At 43.3% G+C, this 23,795-nt stretch overlaps 1 protein-coding gene across 7 annotated transcripts in view; it reads right to left on the reverse strand.

The window, feature by feature from the left end:
* Nucleotides 1–23,795, reverse strand: part of SLC4A10 (solute carrier family 4 member 10) — a 229,573-nt gene that overhangs the window by 29,079 nt on the left and 176,699 nt on the right. For all 7 annotated transcript variants that reach the window (XM_077319908.1, XM_077319911.1, XM_077319907.1 and 4 more), the window contains 4 exons: nt 22,159–22,333; nt 21,814–21,947; nt 19,088–19,333; nt 9,030–9,135 (listed from right to left, as the gene is read on the reverse strand). In XM_077319908.1, coding sequence (XP_077176023.1) covers nt 9,030–9,135; nt 19,088–19,333; nt 21,814–21,947; nt 22,159–22,333 — 661 coding nt within the window. The remainder of the gene's footprint in view (nt 1–9,029; nt 9,136–19,087; nt 19,334–21,813; nt 21,948–22,158; nt 22,334–23,795) is intronic.

The following is a 23,795-nucleotide window of genomic DNA, read 5'->3' on the forward strand; positions in this document are numbered from 1 at the left end:
AGACTATTAGCAGAATAGATCTGAAAGAACTTTTGGCAGTTCCTGCTATATACAAGCAATTCAAAACCGGTTAAATTTAACGTATGATGCACACTAACGACTTCCTCCATAGTCTTCCTCAGCTGTCAGTATCTGTCACTTGCTTATGCATGTATCATATATCGTTGTATATTGTTTTAATGGGACTTTTACTGAGGTTTTCATTGTACTTGAGGATCGATCTTATAATCCACCACAAGCCGGTTGTCGGGAGTGGCAGGAAATGAATGAATGAATGAAGTTTTGACATGTGGATGTGAAAGAGCTGCTACAGCATAATTTCATCCTTATATACAACCACTGAGAAGCTCAGAATTATAGCCAGTGTCCACAGAGAAACCAATGAAGTTCTAGTTCAGGTATATTTGATAAACGTGTGATTCATAACACAGGAATGAGGTTCAAGTCTTCTTATGCAAGCGTATTTTGTATCGTAGCTACCAATGCATAAAGATGATCAAACCCTCACAGAAGAAATAAATCTACCAATACCCACATTTCCCCTAAATGGAGCTTACTTATATTTAATAGCGTTGAGTCTTTGATCACAATCTTCTTTCGGTTGCTGAACTAGAAGGATATATTAGCATGTATCTGGCCATGTAGTTCCTCCTGTTTTCATTTGTGGAAGAGGGACAAGTGATTTCTGCCAAGGCCCCTCCCCACTGTAGATCTCTACTTTGCCTCTCCCCCGCCCCCAGACTTCCTTCAGGGATCTTCTGAATCCCAGGAACAAAATGTTTTGATGCTTAATGGTCTGCAGCAGGATGGACAAATCAGGAAATCCTGCTCTAGCAAATCCACATATGGCTGGATACCCGCTACTGTATTTCCATTTAGCAATTTTGTTGTGTTTCACTTAACATCCAACTGTTTGAGGATTTTAAGGGAAATTAGTTCAGATCTCTCTCTCCCCCACCTCTCTCAAATCAACGGTATTGTGCACTGTGCAGTCATAAGCAGAGTTCCCCTTTCTAAACTCACTGACTTCAACGTAATTAGAAGGGTGTATCTCTGCACGGGATTGCGCTGTTACTCACAAAAATTGTAGGCTTAATGTAGATTATAATCCGGAAACCTTTCTCTTTGGTTTAAAGCCAAGTAAGTAGTTTGAAGATCATATTCTAAATCCTATGTTATGTAAAACGACAGATTAGAGGAGTCCAAATAATCCCTTTGGTTGTTCAGTTTGAAGAAAGATTTTCTTCTGCCACGAGGTGGCAATAGACTCCACAAAATTCTTTGCAGTTTGGCTAAAAGGAAATTTGTAAAGAGAACTCTTCGGGAATAGACTGAGGAAGTACTTGTCCAGGTCAACAAACTAACCCTTTTAATTTAGGCTCCAAAAAAACAAAATCTGCCATTTCATGGCATATTTTGAATTCCCACCATGTTCTACCTGATGGAACTTTAGGGGGGGCATAAGATGAATTTTGAAGGTGGAAAAAGAAATTTCTACCATAGAATAATAGAGTTGGAAGGGACCTCATGGGTCATCTAGTCCAACCCCCTGCACTATGCAGGACACTCACATCCCAATCACTCATCTACTGTAACCTGCCACCCCTTTGCCTTCCCAGAATCAGGCTCTCCGTCAGATGGCTATCTAGCCTCTGTTTAAAAATTTCCAAAGATGGAGAACCCACCACCTCCTGAGGAAGCCTGTTCCACTGAGAAACCGCTCTAACTGTCAGGAACTTCTTCCGGATGTTTAGATGGAATTTCTTTTGAATTAATTTCATCCTATTCGTTCGGGTCTGTCCTTCTGAGGCAAGAGAGAACAATTCTGCTCCATCCTCCATATGGCAGCCTTTTAAATACTTGAAGATGGTTATCAGATCCCCTCTCAGTCGTCTCCTCTCTAGGCTAACACGTGCTGACATATCTCATCAAAGCTCTGCCTTCACACACAGGGTCTCACATGGTTAAAGAGTGTTGTGGGTGTCACTGGGGAATCAGAGGAAATGAGATTATCGTAAAATTCAATGTAATCAGATTTTGAATCAAAGCAGGCTTTCCTGTCTTTTATTGTATCACGTCTAAATCTGCAGGATTCCAATGAGCTAAGAAATGCATCGTTATGTTTTTCTAAATAAGTGATTAGACAGTTTTCGTTTCATTCAAGGTGATGGCAAGTGGCGTATTCGTATGTATCAGTGTGCGTTTACAAAAGGGAGCACAGCTACGAAACTAGGAATGTCAATTGGAAGTATCAGGCGTATGTGCACTTCCAGAAAAAGAAGAAAAATATTGAAAGATTCCTGGTTGTGAAAAGCAAAATTGTGGGAAAGCTACTCTGGGGATCCTGCCAGAAGTCTGAGAATTTAAATATTTATTTATATTCAAAATGATATTTATGAACTGCCCTATCTCATAAGACTCAGCGGTGTATCTTTGTAAGAACTAGAGAGGGCTCAAATTGTTAATAGGATAGATCTTTAGAAATTCTATCGTTCCTAGAAGAAATTCTTAATGCACAGGGGGCGTGTTGGGTAAGATATGGGACAAGTATTGCTGTAAGCACTGGATTGGGGTCTATATAACATCTCCGTGTTAATTTAGGTGGTTTTCACCTCTGTGAACCACCCAAGAACATGAAGAGTTTCCATAAAACTAGGAAGAATCTACAATGGGATCTTTCATATCCCTAATTCTAGCAGCAAAGTTAACAGACTGATATGTGAGAACAGAGGAAATTGCAAAGCTTATCAGGGAACAAAAATGGAACATTCAGCTATTTCACCTGTAAAGGAACAACCTCCCTTATCCATACCATGAAGATAAAGAACAGTTCCATATTTTCACAACAGCCATCTATTTGATGAATAACACAAATGTGAGCTGGAAGCACAGAATTGAGGGGATCTGCAGCGTCTTGGAGAGGGTGTATCACCCTCCCTCCCGGAGCCCTCTTTTCCTGAAAACCTCAATGGCCTCTCCCCTTTTCTTGCTTCCTTCTCTCCTTTTTTTCTCTACCAGCCAACCTACTTTGATGTGTCCCTTTCCTTCCCTCATCACCTGGCAGGTTCTGCTCAAGAAAACTGCAGCCCATCTGTACAGTGCTGGCTGAACTAGGCTCAGTTGCACTGTGAGGAACCTACAAGTACTTCTGGGGATATGCCACATCCCCCTGGATCCCCTCCCCACATTAATTCATCTTTCCCTCCTCCTGGCAACCCCCACACCTTTCCATGCTCCCTTCTTTACTTCATACCAAACAACTTACCTTTTATCTGGCCCCAATCTTCAGCTAGATGTATTACTTATTTACTTCAATTTTATATCCCCATTTTCTCCACAGTAGGAACCCAAAGTAGTTTACACAGCTATCCTCTGCTCCATTTTATCTTCACACCAATCCTGTGAAGTCATTCAGTAAACAGAATGGGGCTTCATCCCTGGGTTGCTCGAATTCTAGCTTGAAATTCTAACCACTATGCCATGCTGGCTTTTTGCGGGTGACTGTTGCTGAGCAGTAGCAAGCTGCCAGGCCTGGGGGAGTCATGCAAGTTAGGTGGTGGCAAGTTGTCCGATGGTTGCTGCTGAACTTGGCCTCAACAAGTCCTCCCCCAAAGGCCAAAACAGCCCTAGAAAATGTCCTGAGCCCTCTTGCGGCCTTCTATCGACAGCAACCAAGCCTGGAATGCTGACAAAACTCTTGCGGTTGCTTGGCAATGGCCGCTGAGAGTATCTTAAAGGTACATTTGGGGCCTTTTTAAACCTTCCAACTTTTTTTTTTTTAAGGGTTCAAATTTTTCTGCAAACGTAAGGTGTTTTTCAGATTTGTAGAAAGACGTTTCTTGTCCGTTCATGGATTTAGTCTCCAGATGTAAGAATCCTCAGGTTTGGCTGGGTTGGGAATTAAATATATTGATGAAGGCTCTTAGGCACAACAACTTCCATTATTCCCAGGGCACTTCTTAAAAGAGTTAGAAGGTCCTCTGGCTAAGCTTTGTCTATTACTGACTTGATTTTACCTTAGTTTTGAGCATAGATGGCAGCAGGCTGCCACAAGCTCTGTTCCATAACAGGAGATGTGGATTTACTCAGCCAAGATGCACCTCAAATGGCTATATTTCAATGACAAATGTCTATATTTCAGCATCATTCCACTGCCTTCCTTCCCACCCAGGGTAGTTAGAACTGTTATCTGTTGCCACCCCATGTCAGGAGTCAGATACTTGCAGCTGGCGACGTGCAACCAGATCTTCTCTTTCTGTTTCTTTGGAGACTCATCTTCAAATTAAGACAATCCCCCTACAACCATCAATGTAGGGAAAAACCCTGGAAATCTCACTTTTTAAAGTTACTTGGACCTAAGCAGGCATCTTCTTGCCTTCTCTTTGTATCTTGGTATGTGTGAGTTGAGTTGGGCTCTGATTGGGCGCAGTGACCAAATCGCACCAGTTTCCAAAAGAGAAAAAAAATGCTTTAACTTTTTTAGTTTGGTTACAAAAAGGAAAATCATATAGTTGAGCAATAACTAAGGTATGAGCAAATGAAAATAAAATGGGTGGCACGCCCATCTTCTTCTCCTAGGCCCAAAAGTTACTTCACAAGAGGTTGGCATAATAATCCTAAAGTTGGTTTCTTGTTAAGCTGCTGTCCATAGCTTGTTGGCATCTTCCCTTGATCCCAATTTGGAAAAATGGCTCATTACTTCTGTACATTAGATGCTCCCTCTCAACGTAGGGCCTTTTGCCAGCTCATATCAATGCCTTCCCTTCTGAAGTTCTATTTGGAAGGTACCACCATATCCCTTTGCATGAGAGGCTTTTGTCCATGTGCTAGGGGCTTGCCTTATACAGTATAGCATATCATTTTAGAATGCCCTCTTAATGAAGTATCTCACCAGAAATGTTTCTCAGCCATTCTGCAGAACAAGAATAACGTAAACAAAGGGAACATGTGCAGCTTCTCTTAAAGGACAGTGATCCTGATATTACAAAGGCGGTGGTCAAATTTTTAGAGGTTGTTATTAAGGCTAATTCCAAATTATTTTCTTAAAATTGTTTATCTGTTATTTCATACTGCCTGATGCTGTGATTTTGTATTCACTTCACAATATGCATTGTCTGTACATACTAGTTTACATGACATTAAAGGTTTTGATTGAATCATTTTCCCTCGAGTTCCAGAATCTTTCTTGCCATCACACCATGGACTCTGGTCATCCCTGAATCTGTCCTTTTGTGAGAGCAAACTGTGGCTCTCCAGATGACCATGGACTACAACTACCATGAGCCCCTGCCAGCCATTTTGCTGGAAAGGATTCATGGTAATTGCAGTCCATGAACATCTGGAGAGCCACAGTTTGGCCACCTCTGGTCTAGGAAAGTGAATTTTTTGCCAGATGTTTTGACTATACACTGTGTCCCATTCCCATTGTCACATATGTGTATATATGTATACACACACATGCACACATATGCATATATATGACAACTGTATTTTTATGTTATATTTCTTATTATATTGTGTGTATTTTAACTTTGTAAGCCACCCTGAGCCATCAGGGAAAGGCAGCATATAAATGTAATAAATAAACAGGAAAGCAAGCTTTTGCATAGCTGGAGTTAGAAGGAAAAACCTGCCCTGCAGCCTTTTGACCTGACTGCCTCTAAAGCCAGTGGTTGTTGAATCCCTTAGTTTTCCCAGAGTGCAAAAGCTGAGCCTCATGTTTTCACAAAGATTCTGGCATTTCACCACACATAGTGGCCAAAACATGAACATATTGCTTCAAAACAATTTTAGATGTAGCAACCAACAAGATTTGAGTCAAAGCTCCCATCATCAGACACAGTAGAATATTCTCTTCTCTTCTACTGTGCCTGATGAAGGGAGGGAACTTCACAATTCTAGAATTCTTATACCCTGAAAATATTGCTGGTGTCCAGGATGCTAGCGGACCTGAATCTGACTGTTCTACTGCAGGCTCACACAGCTATCCTCTGAAACTATATTGCTTCAAGTGTCTCTGATGGGGGGACGTATCAAGGACAACCCGAACTTAAAACAATTATGAGGACAAGGTAACTCTGCATGGCCAATGAAACACAGACAGCCAACACTGTGGCTGGCTATTAAAGGGCAAAGGTCAAGTCTCACTGATAATGCAAGGAAACTGAAAGTGCCTTTGAACCATTTCTGGTATCCTGTGAACAGCTGCATTAGGCAGCATTCTCATTAAACTTTCCCTATGATTTTCCCAGGCTGCCACAGAGGAGGCAAAGGGTGGCTTTTCTATCTCTTCAAAGGCTAGAAACCAGGAACTGCTGCACAGCTGATTAAAATAAGATGACAATTAGCAAACAGAAGGTCTACCATGCTCCACCCAAAGACCACTGCTTGATTTGCATTGGTCTTTCTAGTGCTTATTCGATGACTAGATTCTCAAAAGAAATAGTTTGTTCAGCAGACCAAGGTCTTACTCAGACCCAAACCCAGGAAATTTTTAGGGGAGGGGAATGAGAACAGTGGTGATGAGAAGATAGTTATTTACTTTACTTTAAGAATGAGCTTTATGACGTAGCGCAACGTCTCTACAAAGAATCGTTCTACAAAGAAGGTTAAATGATGATCCATTTTGATTAAAACCAAAAATCATCTTCCTTTATTTACCCACGATGAACAGAGTCTTGGGAAAGCATGGAGATCCCTACCCCTTATATTTTCCCTGGCCTGAATTCCTGATTTATAGTGTGCCACATGGGAATCCCCCCCAATCAAAGTATCACTATAAAAGTATCTGTTTCTTCCTCTAAGCATGAATTGAGGCTTTGCTAACAGAGATCACACTGGATGGCCCCTTTGATTCATCTTCCATCGAACTAAACCCCCTCCCCCCCCCCAAAGCCCCAAACCTTGTTCTGGTTTGGCTCCACATAACTGGCTATAAGGGACTTAATAGCTATAGGTACTCAGCCTGGAATGCAATAGGCCTGCCAACCTCCAGGTGGTGCCTGGAGATCTCCCAGAATTAAGAGTGCTCACCAGATAAGAGAGATCCCCTGGAGAAAATGGTTACTTCAGAGGATATACTCTATTAATGTCCTTCCCTCACTTTCCCTGGGCTCCGTCTCCCAAATATTAAGGAATTTCTTAACATGGAGTTAGCAATCCTACTGATTATGTGCACGCACACTTTTCCTTCACAGCTACAGCCAATAGCTGCAGGGGAAGGGCAGCTTTTTTGCTTCACGCAGTTGGGAAGAAAAGCTGGGAAGGCTCCCGAATGAGCTAGTAAGCTAAAGCAGGAAAGCGATGGTGACACATGCTTCAGAGCACAGCGGAATCAACTACTTTGTGTAGGAAGCAAAGTGAAAAGGGAATGCCTGGTAAAGAAGCAGAAGGAGGGAATCAGATTCTATTCCTAATTGGCAAAGCCTGGGAGGGAGGCAGGAGGAGGGAAGGAAACACCCTCTCTCATTGGCAGAAGACTTATGACAGATTTCACAACCTGGAGTGCTGATTAGAGGGTCATTACAAATGTTTGATGGGGCATTGTGCATCACTGTGGCTACTGGCCTAGTCTTACCCCCCCCCCCACACACACACACAAAGAAGAAGAAGAAGAAAAAGAAAGAAATTTGTGCCTCTCGATGAACAAGCTTACTCTGGACCACTTAACAGAGATTAGTTGTGCTTTGAAAATTTAAAATGCATTGGTATAATTTATGATTTCTAGTAAAAATCAAAGAAGAGTCACACATGTGAAGAGTCACACAAGCAAAGACAGTGCCCCTCTGTTCTCTACACTGTGGCTATCGGCCTAGTCTTAACCCCCCTCCCCCCAAAAAAGAAATACATTTGTGCCTCTCAATGAACAAGCTTACTCTGGACCCCTGAACAGTGATCATAGAATCATAGAGTTGGAAGGTACCTAATGGGTCATCTAGTCCAACCCCCTTTTTCTAGTTTTGTGCTAGAAAATTTTCTAGTTGTGCTTTGAAAATTGAAAACGCATCGGTATAATGTATGATTTCTAGTAAAAAAAGAGTCACACTCCTACTTTATTTAATTTATTTTGGGGTTTTCATACTGATCCCTTGTAACTAGCCACCTCAGCTTGTATCCAATGGAGCTTTGGTGCAACATGGAGGAGTTCTTCCTATAAAGTACAACGATATAGGCTAGATATCAGGAAAAAAATTTTCACAGTCAGAGTAGTTCAGCAGTGGAATAGGCTGCCTAAGGAGGTGGTGAGCTCCCCCTCACTGGCAGTCTTCAAGCGAAGGTTGGATACACACTTTTCTTGGATGCTTTAGGATGCTTAGGGCTGATCCTGCGTTGAGCAGGGGGTTGGACTAGATGGCCTGTATGGCCCCTTCCATGATTCTATGATTCCCATGGAGTGTAACCTTTTCACCTTCCCCCTCCCACTATGGTCCCAGATACTGCCCCCTCAAAACAAAAAGAACCCTATGCACTTTGGAGGGCATTATGCAGCAGGAAGGGGAAGGCGATAAAGTTGGACTGTGGGTGGAAATCCTTCTGCTTACAGAAATGCCCAATGGATTCAGGTCACTGTCTTCTGTCTGCCTGGTCATGAACTTCCGTGATGTCAATAAAGGGATATTAAACAAGGATGTCTGCAAACCTTCCGTTGTAACTCTTTATTATATCCCAAACATCTGGGAGAGTATTTTAGGAAAAATATGGAGCTTACATGTTCTTTTTACAAAAGGCAGCTTCAGATTTACCATCTGGTAGAATTTAGGTCAAATCTGTTGTTATTTGATGAATGTCGATTTAATCTCAGTAATACTCCCTGTTAGTACACAAAGAAGTTTTCTAAGCAGTGTCCTGTGGTGTAGAAGCTTGTTTTAATATGCATTAAAACAATAAAGAATAAAGAATAATCTCCATCAAGTTTTATTAAATCAAAAGATAAACACATTTTGGCCATATTGGATATGGTTGACCTCTTCCTCTTCAATATTATTGCTATCATTACTACAGTTATTATTTTGTCTGTCATGCATACTTACTGAAAAAGTTAGGTTTTCCCACGGTACATCAGAGGAGGAGATATTCTTAACTTGCCAGTATTGCAAAGTTTTATTGCTGGGGTTTTCCGGCTCCACACAATTACACCTGAAAGGTAAAATGTACCTGTTTAAATATTTTTAAAGCTGATGAGTGACAGGACCAAATTTCTGTTACGCTAAATCTCGGCAAAAGTACCGTCTTTGTAATCTTAGGAGTTGCAAAGAACACTGAATCCTACCAGATTCATATTTTGTCCCTTCAAGAACAGTTAGGTAAAACAACAAAGAGTTAGCAATTGACAAAGCCAGAAGGATACCCAGAGAAAACCTGTTGGAAGACAGGCCCAAAAGAAACAATAACAGAATACCACTAGTGGTTACATACAGCTCTCAACTCAGTGCATCATCAGTAACTTACAGCCTCTACTGGAAAACGGGAACTCTTTACCAAGTTCTGAGGTGCAAACCTTTTCTTATACAGAGACAACCTCCCAGTCTCAAACAACTCCTCACCCACAACAATGCAACATCTCATTTGAACATGGCCACTGGTACCAGAGCTTGTAACAATCCCAAACTTTGCTGTTATATAGACTCCAATAACATAATCGCTGGACCTAACATCACCTACAATAGCGATCTCCAACCTGTGGGCCACGGACTAATTGGAGGTGGGCCGCAACGGACGCCTTCTCCCTCCCCCCGGCCCCTTACAACACACTTCGGGTGTCATTGTCTCCCATCACTCCCAGATGGGACTATCTCGTTGCAGAGAAACAAGCTCAGGGTTCCCATTGATTTGTCATTGTCATGAGTTAAAATTTCCATGAAAAGAAAATGTTCCTTATGTTCATTGTTGTGGCGTGTCTGTACCTTATTTTGAAGGGATGTTTAAACATTACCATAGCGACCAGAGAGCGTTAGGGCAGTGGTTGAGAGTAGAGGAGTAAACTACCCCCCCCCACCAGGCCTCAGTAAAATTGTCAAGCGTTGAGTGGTCCCCGGTGATAAAAAGGTTGGGGACCATTGACCTACAACATCAAAGGCTTATTCACATGTTCATCTTCTAACGCTGTATATGCCATTAAATGCCAACAGTGCCCCTGTGTTCTCTACATAGCACAAACAGGTCAAACCCTCCACCAAAGAATAAATGGACACAAGTCTGACATAAAAAATCACAGGACTGAGAAACCTGTAGGGGAACGCTTCAACCTTCCAGGACATTCAATAAGGGACCTCAAAGTAGATGTTTTATGGCAAAGAAACTAGAAAGGAATATTGCAGAAATGCAAGTTATTAAAACACTCAAAACAATGGAATGGCCAGGACTCTACAAGGATATTGGTTTCTCACTACGCATGCTAACCTCGTTCAGTTCTTATATCCACATTCCTTACAATACCCTCGTCTTTTAATTTTATTTGAGACAATGAGACTGTAATGTGATGTATGTAATGTAATTTATATTCTAATTCTCTGGTCTCAGGAGATACCACAGCCTGGCCCTGGAACAACTTTCTGCATGCTGATCATGTTTTTTATGATTCAGCAAGGGTTTTCTTCAAATATCAGGAACAACAACTGCAATCAGTGTTATCTGCGAAAGAGTGCTTTGAACCAGGGTTTTAGATTCTGGTTTGGTTCATAAACCATCATTTGTTAGAGCACATATTATACTAAATTATGATAAACCATTGCTTATGTCTGAACCATCCCCTCTTTAAGCTCTGCCACACTAATACATTAGCACCTTGCGTCTTCTGCTTCCTAGCTGGTTTTAAAGCTCCACATTCGTTTGAAAATGTACAGCTAAATGTAGGAACTACAGATGAGTCCATGCGGATATATAATGTTCCACACGGGCAATATAAACATCAAAACTCAAGACACAGAAGCAAAGGAGATTTGTTGAACTACAACACCATGAAACAAAAGATCTATTTCATTACCAATTTAGGCAATCCCTGTGTCTTTACTACTGGGATTATTAATGGCAGTTTTATATTGTGATCTTATTGTTTTGTCTTGTGAACCGCCACGAGACGGCCTTTGTCAGGAGTGGAGGTCTATAAATTATAAAATAAATAAATAAAACGTAATAAATAAATTAAATTTGCAATGTATGGCTGCAAGAGTTGGACCATAAGGAAGGCCGAGCGTCAAAGAATTGAGGCTTTTGAACTCTGGTGCTGGAGAAGACTCTTGCGAGTCCCTTGGACTGCAAGGCGAACAAACCGGTCAGTCCTAGAGGAGATCAACCCTGACTGCTCTTTAGAAGGCCAGATCCTGAAGATGAAACTCAAATACTTTGGCCACCTCATGAGAAGGAAGGACTCCCTGGAGAAGAGCCTAATGCTGGGAGCGATCGAGGGCAAAAGAAGAAGGGGACGACAGAGAATGAGGTGGCTGGATGGAGTCACTGAAGCAGTAGGTGCAAACTTAAATGGACTCCGGGGAATGGTAGAGGACAGGAAGGCCTGGAGGATCATTGTCCATGGGGTCGCGATGGGTCGGACACGACTTCGCACATAACAACAACAACAATAAATAAATAAAACATGGCTAGCTGTAATCTAGGGAATAAGAGTAGGAATAAGAGCCGTTACAGGCATATTCTAATCCAGAAGCTGGTGCTTCAGTGTCCTTATCCTCTTGTGTAAAACAGAATGAAGTTTAAAATGAGTTCTATAGACACAATAAATACACTTAAACAATGCACAATGTCATACATGTAGACTTGACATATGGAAATATTATCTTTGGGCAGATCTACACCCCTATCATCTTGTAAAAAAAAAAAAGGAATAGGTCATTAAACCTCAATATCTTCTCCAGATAGAATAATTCACAGAGTTCTCCAATATGATACTAAGAGTACATCCCTCAGCAGAGTTACAGCTTTCATTGATTAGGACGGCACTGTAAGACTACAGATTCCATTGTGAAAATCAGAGACATTGGCCACAATTCCAAGGACAATACAGTCCCGTGCCATTTATAGACATGGAGATGAATCCAGACCACCCTTTGCAGCAGCCCACCATTCTCCACAACATGCTGCTCCCAGGGGACAGGGGACCCTGGGGAATGAGAGGAGGGGAGTTCAAAGCAGGAAAAGGGAATGGATTGAAATCACCAATTTAGTCTGGGTCCAACTCATGGACAATGAGTACATCAGTATATTTTTCCATCCCTAGATAGACCACTAGCCTGATCCAGCGGGGCTCTTTTTATGTTATACAGATCTTGATTTGGATCAAGGTTATAGGGAGGAAAGCCAGGTAGCATGTGTCATCAGCTCCCCTCCACCTCCCTTTTAGATGGGGGTGCGGTTTTGGGATGAGTCTAGGATGAGTTTTGCCGCCATTCTTGATCAATAGGTTTTATTGTGTTAGTATTATTGGTTTATTGGTTTTAGGGGATTGTGGGGATTTTATGTGACCCGCCTCGAGCCTTCGGGGGGAGGCGGGATATAAATAAACTATATAAATAAATAAATAATCATAATAATCATAATTAGTTCTCTCCTGTGTTGTTTTCCCAACCTCAAACATTCGTCTGGAGACCGAATTTGCTTTATTGGTGGGAAATATACTGATCAGTTGTCTGCCCCCCACCATGGGCCTATCAGCTCTGAAGGCTGATTTACGCCCTACACAATGGTACAGAGCAAGCGTTAATAAATTTTCCCCCTGCACCACGGATTCAATCCAAATTGAGTCACCCAGTGGCTGCCACTCCCCCATAAATCAAAATACTTGGGAAACCCATTAACAGAATTCACTCTGCTTGGCCCTGACACAACTTGTCCAAATGTACGTTCAGCACTCTTGGCGACTGGCTTCTAACAAAGTCCAGTCCTTGAGCTCCCTCGTATGTTGCAGGCAAGTATCTAGTCCAGGGGTAGTCAAAATGTGGCTCTCCAGATGTCCATGGGCTACAATTACGATGAGCCCCTGCCAACATGGTGCTGGCAGTGGGTCGCGGTAGCTGTAGTCCATGGACATCTGGAGATCCATGGTTTGGCCACTCCTGATCTAGTCACTGCTTCAGATGGATAGCCATGTTAGTGTCTGCAGGGGAAGAACAGAATTCAAGGCCAGTGGCACCTTAAAGACCAAAAGAACTTTCCACAGTATTAGTTTTCGTGAGTCATTGCTCACTTTGTCAGGTGTCAAAGCAAGCTTTGACTTATGAAAGGGAGGGGGGGGAAGTTGGTCTTTACAGGGGTCCTGGACTTGTTCTAGTCACTGCTCTTGTTGCACCAGACCCATTGGCAGAGAGGAGGAGGAGAAGAAGAAGAAGAAGAAGAAGAAGAAGAAGAAGAAGAAGAAGAAGAAGAAGAAGAAGAAGAAGAAGAAGAAGAAGAAGAAGAAGAGTTGTTTCTTATATGCCGCTTTTCTCTACCCGAAGGAGGCTCAAAGCAGCTTACAGTCGCCTTCCCTTTCCTCTCCTCACAACAGACACCCTGTGAAGTGGGTGAGGCTGAGACAGCCCTGATATCATTGCTTGGTGAGAACAATTTCATCAGTGCTGTGGCAAGCCTAAGGTCGCCCAGCTGGCTGCATGTGGGGGAATGCAGAATCGAACCCGGCATGCCAGATGAGAAGTCAGCACTCCTAACCTCTACACCAAACTGGTTCTCTTAAGAGGAAGTGCTGTTGTTTCTTAGCAAGTCATAAACCGTTACAGCCTGACAGAGGTTATTCAAAGCTTTCAGAGAAGGAGGAATATATAGATACAAATGAAGGAAGACAGCATGGTACAGACCAATCTTGTCATATCTCAGAAGCTAGGCAGAGTTGGTACCCGAAGGGGAGATCTCCGAGGAAGACTCTAAGGATGTGACCTGGGAGCCAAGGGGGCAGCAGCCCCCCAAAAGTTTGGGAACCACTGATTTAGGTCATTTCAGAAACAGGCAGTTTTAGATAATGACTCATGGTACATTCTATGCTCGAGATGGAATGGGCCTGCACGGATCCTGTGCCCTGCTGCTGAATCCCCTCTGTTCATTTCCACAGGCCTTGGTGTGGCGCATCCACAAAACCCATGGCAGATGATCAGCAGTGTCATTTGGCTGACTGCACCCACTGACGTGTTCAGATCAAGCTGACATGTCGGTCTGACACGAACTTGGCACCTTGAATACCTATGAGAATGGGATGTTATGCTCCTGACTCTTAAATACATGTCAGGGACAGATTGTCATATGCATATTCCTATGCCAAAAGTGCTCAGAAATTATTCAATATAATCTGTTAATAATGGAGGAACTTCTGCTATAGCATTATTTTTGTTAGAAAACACAAATTCACCATTTTGGGAACGAAGGGTGCGAGGGGCGGGGGGTGGGGAGGCAGGTACCGCAGAAACCGCTGAACTTTACATTTTTTCCAACCAGATACTGTTTGTTTGTCCACACGAAACTGGCAGGATTGAAGCTCGTTTCCGAATCCTGCTTTTAAAGTAAATGGCTGTGTGTCATTTAGCATATGCTCTTTCATTCCTTTCCTCCAGCTCCGAGGAGCATTTGCATAACATGTGACAGAAAGGAGGAAGGCCATCTCAGCAAAGAAGCTGAAGCAAAGGGTTCGGGGATCGTAACACAAAGCGGCCCTTGAGAAATGTCTCCCATTATTTGTCATAATCGTAAGCCAACAGGCAAAGAGGAACCAAGATGGGGAAGGGTAGGGAGGCAAAGGAGGGTTGCCATGACAACCTATTAACAGACAAGGACAAGCGAGGAAGGGAATAGGTCACCGTAATGAGGCCGGAGGCCAAAAATCAGGTTTTCCTTGCTTGTCGAACAGAGTAAGCGTTTATGTAGCCCAGTGGCCCAGACACCTATCGCTGCATTTTGACCGAAAACCAAAAACAAATGTTCATAATTACAGCATCAACGTATTTTTTTTTTAGATAGGTTGGGAGATGGACGTTAAAGCTGCCTTTTGTGTTGGCAATAAAGAAGTATTCATAGAATATTTACAAAGGCAAACACTGTCATGCACCAATCCCCTCATATCTGGACCCCCTTCCCCTTTTTTTTAGGATTGAGACTGCCTTGGGAATCCCTTCAGATGGAAAAGCAGGATATAGGCTCCATGATAAACAATGCTGAACATATGAATCTGTTGTAACACTTTTATCCTGCTCAAAGGAGCTCAGGTGAGTTTATCATGCTTCCCTGCTCCCATTTTATCCTCCCCAAAATCCCGCGAGGCTACAAATGACAGGTCAAAGGTCAGTTCGGCCCTGACACTAAGCCATTTCCTGTGGGGTAGCCGTGTTAATCTGTTGTAGCAGAACAAAACAGAAGTCCAGTGGCACTTTCAAGATTAGCCAGTGTGAGCTTTATTATACTAGGCCTCTCTCTCAACTCTTTCCTTTCTAGGGAACTCTTCCCTTTCCAACATGCTCTGGACCTGTTTGTATTGCTGCATTGTTGTATTGTCTATGTTATTTATACTGTTACATTGTTATACGGTTACAACCATTAGTTATTATTGTAAAGTGATTCACATGTTTATAGATTTGTGTTATGTATTGTTGTTTGTTCTTATGTAAACCGCCCTGAGCCCCCGGGGAGGGCAGTATATAAATATAATAAATAAAAATAAATAAAATAATAGGGATGCCAGTCCGCAGGTGGGACCTGGGGACCGCCCAGTTTACAGGTAATCTCCACAGAGATCAGTCCCCCAAGAGAAAGTGGCTACTTTGGGGGGTGGATTCCATCATATTCCATTGCGGTCCCTCCCTGCCCCAAATCCTGCTCACTCCTAGTCCCACCCCCAAAGTCTCCAGGTATTTTCCAATGCAGAGCTGGCAACCATATTCCTTCCTGTAAAACTGAGGTAAAGGGATTTATTTCTCCTGTTGTATCTGAAGAAGCTGGGCAGCCCCTTCCAAAGATTAACTTAGATATTCCCATCACTGGGAACCCAAAGCACCTTACCGCACTGATCTCATGTTCTGACTTATCTTCATTAAAAACATTAAAATAAAACCCTGTGGTAGGTTATTCTGACAGAGAGTGACTGGCCTCAGGGAGTCCAATGACGGAATGGGGGTTTGAACCTGGATGTTCCAGATCCTAGCCTGGCATTCTAACCGCAAAACCAGCAGACTGACAAGTGGAATCCCTCCTCTGACAACATCAGCTGGGCCCTCCCATCATAAATGCCCACTGGGTATGTGGTGAGGCAATTTACGCCCCAGCCAATCTGTTCAGTGATGGTTACATGTTTTAATTGGTTTAAATGTTCAATAATATTGATGCAATTTTACTGAGACTAATTTTTAGAGCATATTATATTTTGTATTAGATTGGTAGAGCATTCTTGTGGCGCAGAGTGGTGAGGCAGCAGACATGCAGACTGAAGCTCTGCCCATGAGGCTGGGAGTTTGATTCCAGCAGCCGGCTCAAGGTTGACTCAGCCTTCCATCCTTCCGAGGTCGGTAAAATGAGTACCCAGCTTGCTGGGGGGTAAACGGTAATGACTGGGGAAGGCACTGGCAAACCACCCCGTATTGAGTCTGCCATGAAAACGCTAGAGGGTATCACCCCAAGGGTCAAACATGACCCGGTGCTTGCACTGGGGATACCTTTACCTTTACTATTATATTGGTGTATATCGGACTATGCTATGAACTTCCCTAAGCTGCAAAGGACCGCGGTATAAAAATGTAATAAAGAAAGAAAAATAAATAAATAAGAACAGCTGAGACCGAGATAAAGTACCTCCGCCCCCCAAGAAATAGTTGGGAGAAGAGGTCCCCCCCCCCAATCTTGCTAACACTATTACCCATTTAGGGAGGTTGAATGACTTGAGCCAACCCTGACAAAAAGTTTTCCCACACCTTGCACCTGAGTTTTAGTGTGAGGTGAGAGCATAAATCCCTTTGAAGTTCTTCCCCTCAAGCAGTGGCTTGTGCTTCCACCAGCGAGAGCAAGACCAGTGTTCCCAAAGAAGTCACAGTTCTCTGAATCAAATGCTAAGGGATTTATTAGAATCATAGAATCATAGAGTTGGAAGGGGCCATACAGGCCATCTAGTCCAACCCCCTGCTCAACGCAGGATCAGCCCTAAGCATCCTAAAGCATCCAAGAAAAGTGTGTATCCAACCTTTGCTTGAAGACTGCCAGTGAGGGGGAGCTCACCACCTCCTTAGGCAGCCTATTCCACTGCTGAACTATAACATAACATAATTATGTTAGGATGTTAACACAGTTATGTTAACATAGGATGACCGTGCGCTTGGCATGGATTTACCAATCAGTGGGCAGAAGCATGGCCCGTCATGTTGATGCAAGGCTTATTTATTTGGTAAACACCCTCTTTGGCTTGCAGGATGTAGCCTTCTTTAAACATGTATGGCAACCTACATTTCCCTAACAGATTGGGAAAGGCCTGATGTAGCTGTCCGTCTCGAAGAGCACTGCCGGTAAGAGTAGACTGTCCTGACCCAAATGGGCTAAGGGGAATCTGTTCGATTCTCAGAATGGGAGATGGAAAAATATTTCCCGCATCCATATTTTCCCCCTTCTGCAAGAATTTATAAGTTAGTCACAGTCGTCTGGATTTTGTTGGAATGCTCTTCTCTCAGGGAACAGGTGAGTGTGTCCCTGTTTTTCTACTGCTATTTCAGGACTCAGCTGTCCTTAAGCCAGGAGTTTGTATGCATTGAACAAAACCATTTTTTTAAAAACAACAGCAGCCTGTATCTGAGAGGCTCTCACGCCTGAGAAAGTTTTGCTTATCTGCCTTGGCTGGCAGCAAGATGCTAGCTGTAACGTGCCTTGAGTCAGAACAAAATCTCTTCCCGGCCCCTGAGAATTCTGTCGTTTCCATGCACCGTAATTGAATTGCATTTTTTGATAGCTCCATTCCCCAGTTGCTTTATCCAGCAGTGACTTTCTGATTTTAACAATGACGCTAGCGAACATCCACATTTCCTACTAGTTCCACCTCTAGAGAAGCAAATGTTTCTACATGGTTACCATGCTGCAATGGTCCGTGCAGGAACTGTAGTTTTCCTTTGGCTACTTCAGCATTTGAAAGTATTTGGACCCATCATCTCTCACAGACCTTTATTATCACAGCATGTCACAACTTGCACAGAGTCATGGTTAGAATCAGAGCAGGATCTGGGAGACCCAGGTTCAAAACATTACTCTGCCAGGAGAGTTCACAGCTACTCTCCTTCAGTCTTGCCTACCTTGCAGGGTGGTCATTGTGCAATAAAATGGAAGAGAGGAGAATGATATCATGTGTTTCTTTGGGTTACCGTTGGGAAGAAGAGTGAGGTATAAACATCTAAATGAATAAGTGCAGGTAATAGGAAACCGTTTCACTGGAATCATAGACTTATTAGAGTTGGAAGGGACCTCATGGGTCATCTAGTGCAACCCCCTGCACTATGCAGGACACTCACATCCTAATCACTCATCCACTGTAACCTGCCACCCCCTTGAACCTTCACAGAATCAGCCTCTCCGTCAGATGGCTATCCAGCCTCTGTCTAAAAATTTCCAAAGATGGAGAACCCACTACCTCCCGAGGAAGCCTGTTCCACTGAGAAACCGCTCTAACAGTCAGGAACTTCTTCCAGATGTTTAGACGGAATTCCTTTGAAATAATTTAATCCCATTGGTTCTGGTGCCGTACGGCATTTACGGCCCAGGACAACTGGTTTCTCCAGTCTGGATGCGTACAAACCACAGCACGGGTCTGCATGAACTTGAAAGTGCTTTCCCCCTCCCCTTCTCCTCACAGGAGAAGCACAGCCCATCATGAAGACAACCCTCCACATGGATAAGAACTCAGGGGAAGAGGCTTCAGTCCAGAACTATGCTAAACAGATTGGCCTCTTGGGTCATGCACCTTATGGATTAAGGGTGCACCTTATGCATTAAGGGTGCTCATGACTCCGGCCCCTTATGGATTAAGGGTGCACCTTATGCATTAAGGGTGCTCATGACTCCGGCCCCTCCTGGTCCCTGCCCTCCCTCCACTCCCCCCGCCCCCATGATTAACTGGCAAGACCGTACTTACGAGTATTGTGTCAGCAGCTCCACACTGTTATGCATGTTGATCGGATACGTCTCGCTGAGATGATAGAGCTTCTCTAAGGCCTCGTAAATGAAAATGATGCAGATGAGGGATGCAAAAGCCTCCTCTGTGAACCGGGTGATGTAGCACACGAGGGAACTCGCATCCGTCGCCACGAGAATAATGCAGAGCGTGGCCGTCCACAAGCCGATGCTCGCGCGCAACGAAAGGTAACACAAGCCATATTCCCTAGAAGGACGGGAAAGGATCACCTTGACAGCTGCATAAAACTTTGTCGCTCTTAAAGGTGCCATTGGACGCAAAAGTTGCTTCGACAGCTGGAGAAACAGTAAAATCCCCATCCTAAGGAAATCGGCTTATTCCCCAAAGGACAACCGGCTATTTATGCTCCGATGCCGTCCCATAAAACCTGCTTCAGGAATAGGGTTCAGGAGGTTGTGGTGGGAAAACATGCTAGCCTGTCGCACAGTGTTATATCTTCATTCGCTGAATTAAAACTTTTATCTCCTGCCTTTCTACCTTGTGGCACTCAGAACCATTTGCCTGGAATGCAAATATGATCCGCCTGGATCAAAAACTGCTTGAAGACAAGTACTCTCAAATCACATAAGTTTTTGACTTTTGCCACCAATGGAGCCATCCTGTCTGTGCTCTGGAGGGAAAGGAATGTGCATGGGAGAGCTCCCTCCATTGAAACGAATGAGGTTGACTGCTCTTAAGAAAAGTTTGGCGTGTACATCACAGATGTCTATCTCTGTGTGTCCTATTGCACTAACTGTAGATTGGTGGTTGCCACTACCTAGCTGCCTCTCTATTTACCAGAGCCTGCTTCAGTTTACTAGAGCCCTCTGTTTTCTCCAGTGGCTCCCAGCTTTTGATATCGGGTCTCTGAGGACACGAAGGGACAGTGACCTTGGAAGTTCTTAGGAAGCTCTGTAAGGCTGTTTCCTTTGAGTCAGAGTCTGAGTAGCAGCCCTTTTTCTTGGGAGAGGGTTAGTGGGGCTTTAATGGACTTTGTATTTAGGTAGCGATCTCCCCCTCACTGGCAGTCTTTAAGCAGCAGCTGGACAGATACTTAACAGGGCTGCCTTAGGCTGATCCTGCACTGATCAGAGGGTTCGACTAGATGGCCTGTATGGCCCCTTCCAACTCTGTTTCTATGATAGAATCATAGAATAATAGAGTTGGAAGGGACCTCATGGGTCATCTAGTCCAACCCCCCTGCACCATGCAGGACATTCACATCCCAATCGCTCATCCACTGTAACCTGCTACCCCTTTGTTTTCACAGAATCAGCCTCTCCTTCAGATGGCTATCTAGCCTCTGTTTAAGAATTTCCAAAGATGGGGAACCCACCACCTCCCGAGGAAGCCTGTTCTACTGAGGAACCGCTCTAACTGTCAGGAACTTCTTCCGGATGTTTAGATGGAATTTCTTTTGAATTAATTACATCCCATTGGTTCTGGTCCGTCCCTCCGGGGCAAAAGAGAACAATTCTGCTCCATCCTCTACATGGCAGCCTTTTAAATACTTGAAGATGGTTATCAGATCCCTTCTCAGTTGTCTCCTCTCTAGGCTAAACAGACCGAGCTCCCTATGTACATTTTTAATCTGGCACTGTCTAACACCACCCAAAAGGGAAACGCACAGTATAGAGAGACAGACAGACAGTGCATGTGGGCCTATAAGTCAGTGGGTTAGATCTGCAGCTCTCCAAGGGCATTGTAGTTGTTTTAACTGGATTTTAATGGATTTTATGGGGTTTTAGAATGTTGTAACCCGCCACGAGCCGCAAGGGAGTGGCGGGTAATAAATCGAATGATGATGATGATGATGATGATGATGATGATGATGATGATGATGATGATGATGATGATGATGATAATAATAATAATAAGGGTTGGATCAGACCATTCTTTCTATTCAATTAGATAATTCCCCTGTCCCGTGTTGCTTCGTCCATGTAGACCATATGGTTCCTCGTGGTTTAAAAGGGTGCCCCCCTCTTTTCTTTGCCAGTGAAAAGGCTGTTAGGATCCAATATTATATAAGCTGCTCATAGGACACACAACTACATTCATAAGAACTCAGAAAAGGGATTTCAGTCCCAAACTATCCTAAACAGGTGGACTCTTAGGTCATGCAACCAGCCCTGAGCACGTCATGCATTAAGGATGCTCTTGGCCTTGCCCCCTCCTGGTTCCTGCCCTACTTCCACCAGCACTGCCTAAAAGTGATTGTTAGCACAGTGAATAAGGCAGTATGGTTGCACACCCTGATTGAAGAGTAGGTACAGAGATAGGAGCTAGCTACATATCTAGCTGAGAGACAGACTGGATCTGTAGCTTCCAAGAAGAAGCAGGAAACTGTTCCCAACAGTAGCGATCTGGAGAAAGCAAGGACTGACAGAAGGTCCTGACCTCACTATCCTCTCTAACAGGGACTTCTCTTTATCTTTGTATACCAGACATTGCCTATTCCAACAGTGATCCCTGTGCACCATTCAAGCTGATACGTCCCTTTAAGACTGACAAGAAATGAGACAAATCCCAACTGGGGAAGTACACCAAAAACTATCAAAAAAGAGGTGGGGGAAAATTTAGACAAAGCATTGTACATCTCCCGTACCATTTTAGCCTTAAACACAGCCGAATATAAGATGGGAAAATGGAGTAAGAGGGAGCATCAAGGAAAATTGTTCGCTTACTTGCAAAATTTGAATAATATCTTTTCGAACACCAAGACTGGCCCCGTGCTACCTAGAATGGTAAGAGGCTGCCCACCAAAGAGTGAGTAAGCTATACCAGTCATCGATGCGCCAAACAAAGATTCGATTGCACTCTGCATGGCAAAAAAAAGAGAAAAAAAGAAAGGGGAAAAAGAGAAAAGTTATAGACTTTATTTTAGTGGAAGGACAAATGATGCAGACTTATTGATAGCAAACGGAACATTCAAAGGCCCGAACGCATTGTCATTCTTTCTGCATGCAGTGCTTACAGAATACCCACCATAAATCTCCCATGAAAGATTCAGATTAAAGTACAACACATACTATACGACCTTCGGTTGCTTCTCCCAGCAGACCGCCAAACGTGATAACGGGAGACATACAAGCACAGTAGAGGAACAAGAAGGACGCCAGACACTGCAAGCTGAATGCGTCTGTGAAGTCGCTCAAGAAGAATGGAGCTTTCCTCTTGATATCTAAAATGAGGCCCCCAAAAAGCCTGCATGGGGAAGACAACAGAGATCGAAAGGACAGGTTATTACACTTAAAAGCTGCTGATAAATATTTCAAATGCCCATTGCCATTTCCAAATGAAATTTTAAAATAGCTTTTATTTTAAGATGCGACGCTATTAAAATGAAATACGGAAGTGATGAGACCTCTCTAAATAACCACAATGCCCTGCTCTGTGCAATGCGTTGGACTGTGTCTGGAAATGTCACTTTGGCTTGGTTCAGATATGGTGCTAAACCACAGATGGGTTTTAACTAAGGTTAGTTTGTGAAACCAGTATTTGGCTTTCTGACAATGACTCACACCTTGGTTTATCTAGATAAATGGTTTCATTCAGGGTTCTGCATTCAGTTTCTCCAAGCCCCCCCCCCCCCCCAAATACCGGGAAAATGTCTTGTACACTTTTTTGAAATTTTCTAAACCAAATACAGATTAGAGAATCTGTTTCAGCTATTGGCACAATACCAGGGAAAAGCTATTATTGGGCAAGGTGAATAGCTGCTTCTGGGGACTGGGATAGACTTTGGCATTCAGAAATATTGGTATATATTCATACTTTTGGGGTCCAATACACCTGAATCTGGAAAAAAAGTTTTTTTCCCCCTAGTTCAATCAGTGTTTTTCCACCCCCGTATCTCTACAGCTTAGTATTAGTATGAGTGATTGACACTCCACTGACACAAGACCCATCATGACTTGGAAGGATCTAATACAGGAAAAGTTGTTCCACTGTTCATCTCAACTGAGGTTAGAGGCTTCACAATCCGCTGAGCTGAACGTATGGACTATCCAAATTCCTGACAGTGAAGTTTTGTAACTTGACACGTTTATGAACCCCAGTTGCAACATTACAGAAGGCAAATATCTATAAGCATTCTTCACTTGAATTCTTATTAAAGAAGTGTGTTATGTAAATTTATGCCATTTCTATATCTGGTGGACGGTTTAACAGTTTCTAATCATGTCCACATCTTACGTGTTTCATATTTAGGAAAATAATACATCCTCCAAAGATTAGTTAAAACACACAAACAAAAAACATGGTACGTAACTACCTGAAACCACGTGCAAGCATTCCCGTTGTAAAGTTTCCTGCCCCCCACTTCTTGCTAATCCGAGTTTATCAGAATGCCCGGTCATGAATAACAGTAGAACGAACAATAAAATCAGAGTCCAGACTAAGAGTGCTTGCACTCGAAAGCTCACGCCTTAAATAAATCTTTGTTGGTCTTAAAGGTGCTACTGGACTCTGGTTTTATTGTGCTACTTCATACCAACATGGCTACTCAGTAGCATGAACACTGGTACATTATTGTGCTAAAGCCAAGCATCCCATTTCAGCTACTTCTTCCAAACCTAGGGGCTGAGAGAATCATGAAGCAGTGCAAGGAATGGGATATTCATTTCAAGGGAGGAAGCCAGCCTCCATATCCATTCCCTTTATTGTA

The sequence above is a fragment of the Paroedura picta genome, chromosome 2 (genome assembly GCF_049243985.1).
Source record: "Paroedura picta isolate Pp20150507F chromosome 2, Ppicta_v3.0, whole genome shotgun sequence".
NCBI classification, from domain to species: domain Eukaryota; kingdom Metazoa; phylum Chordata; class Lepidosauria; order Squamata; family Gekkonidae; genus Paroedura; species Paroedura picta.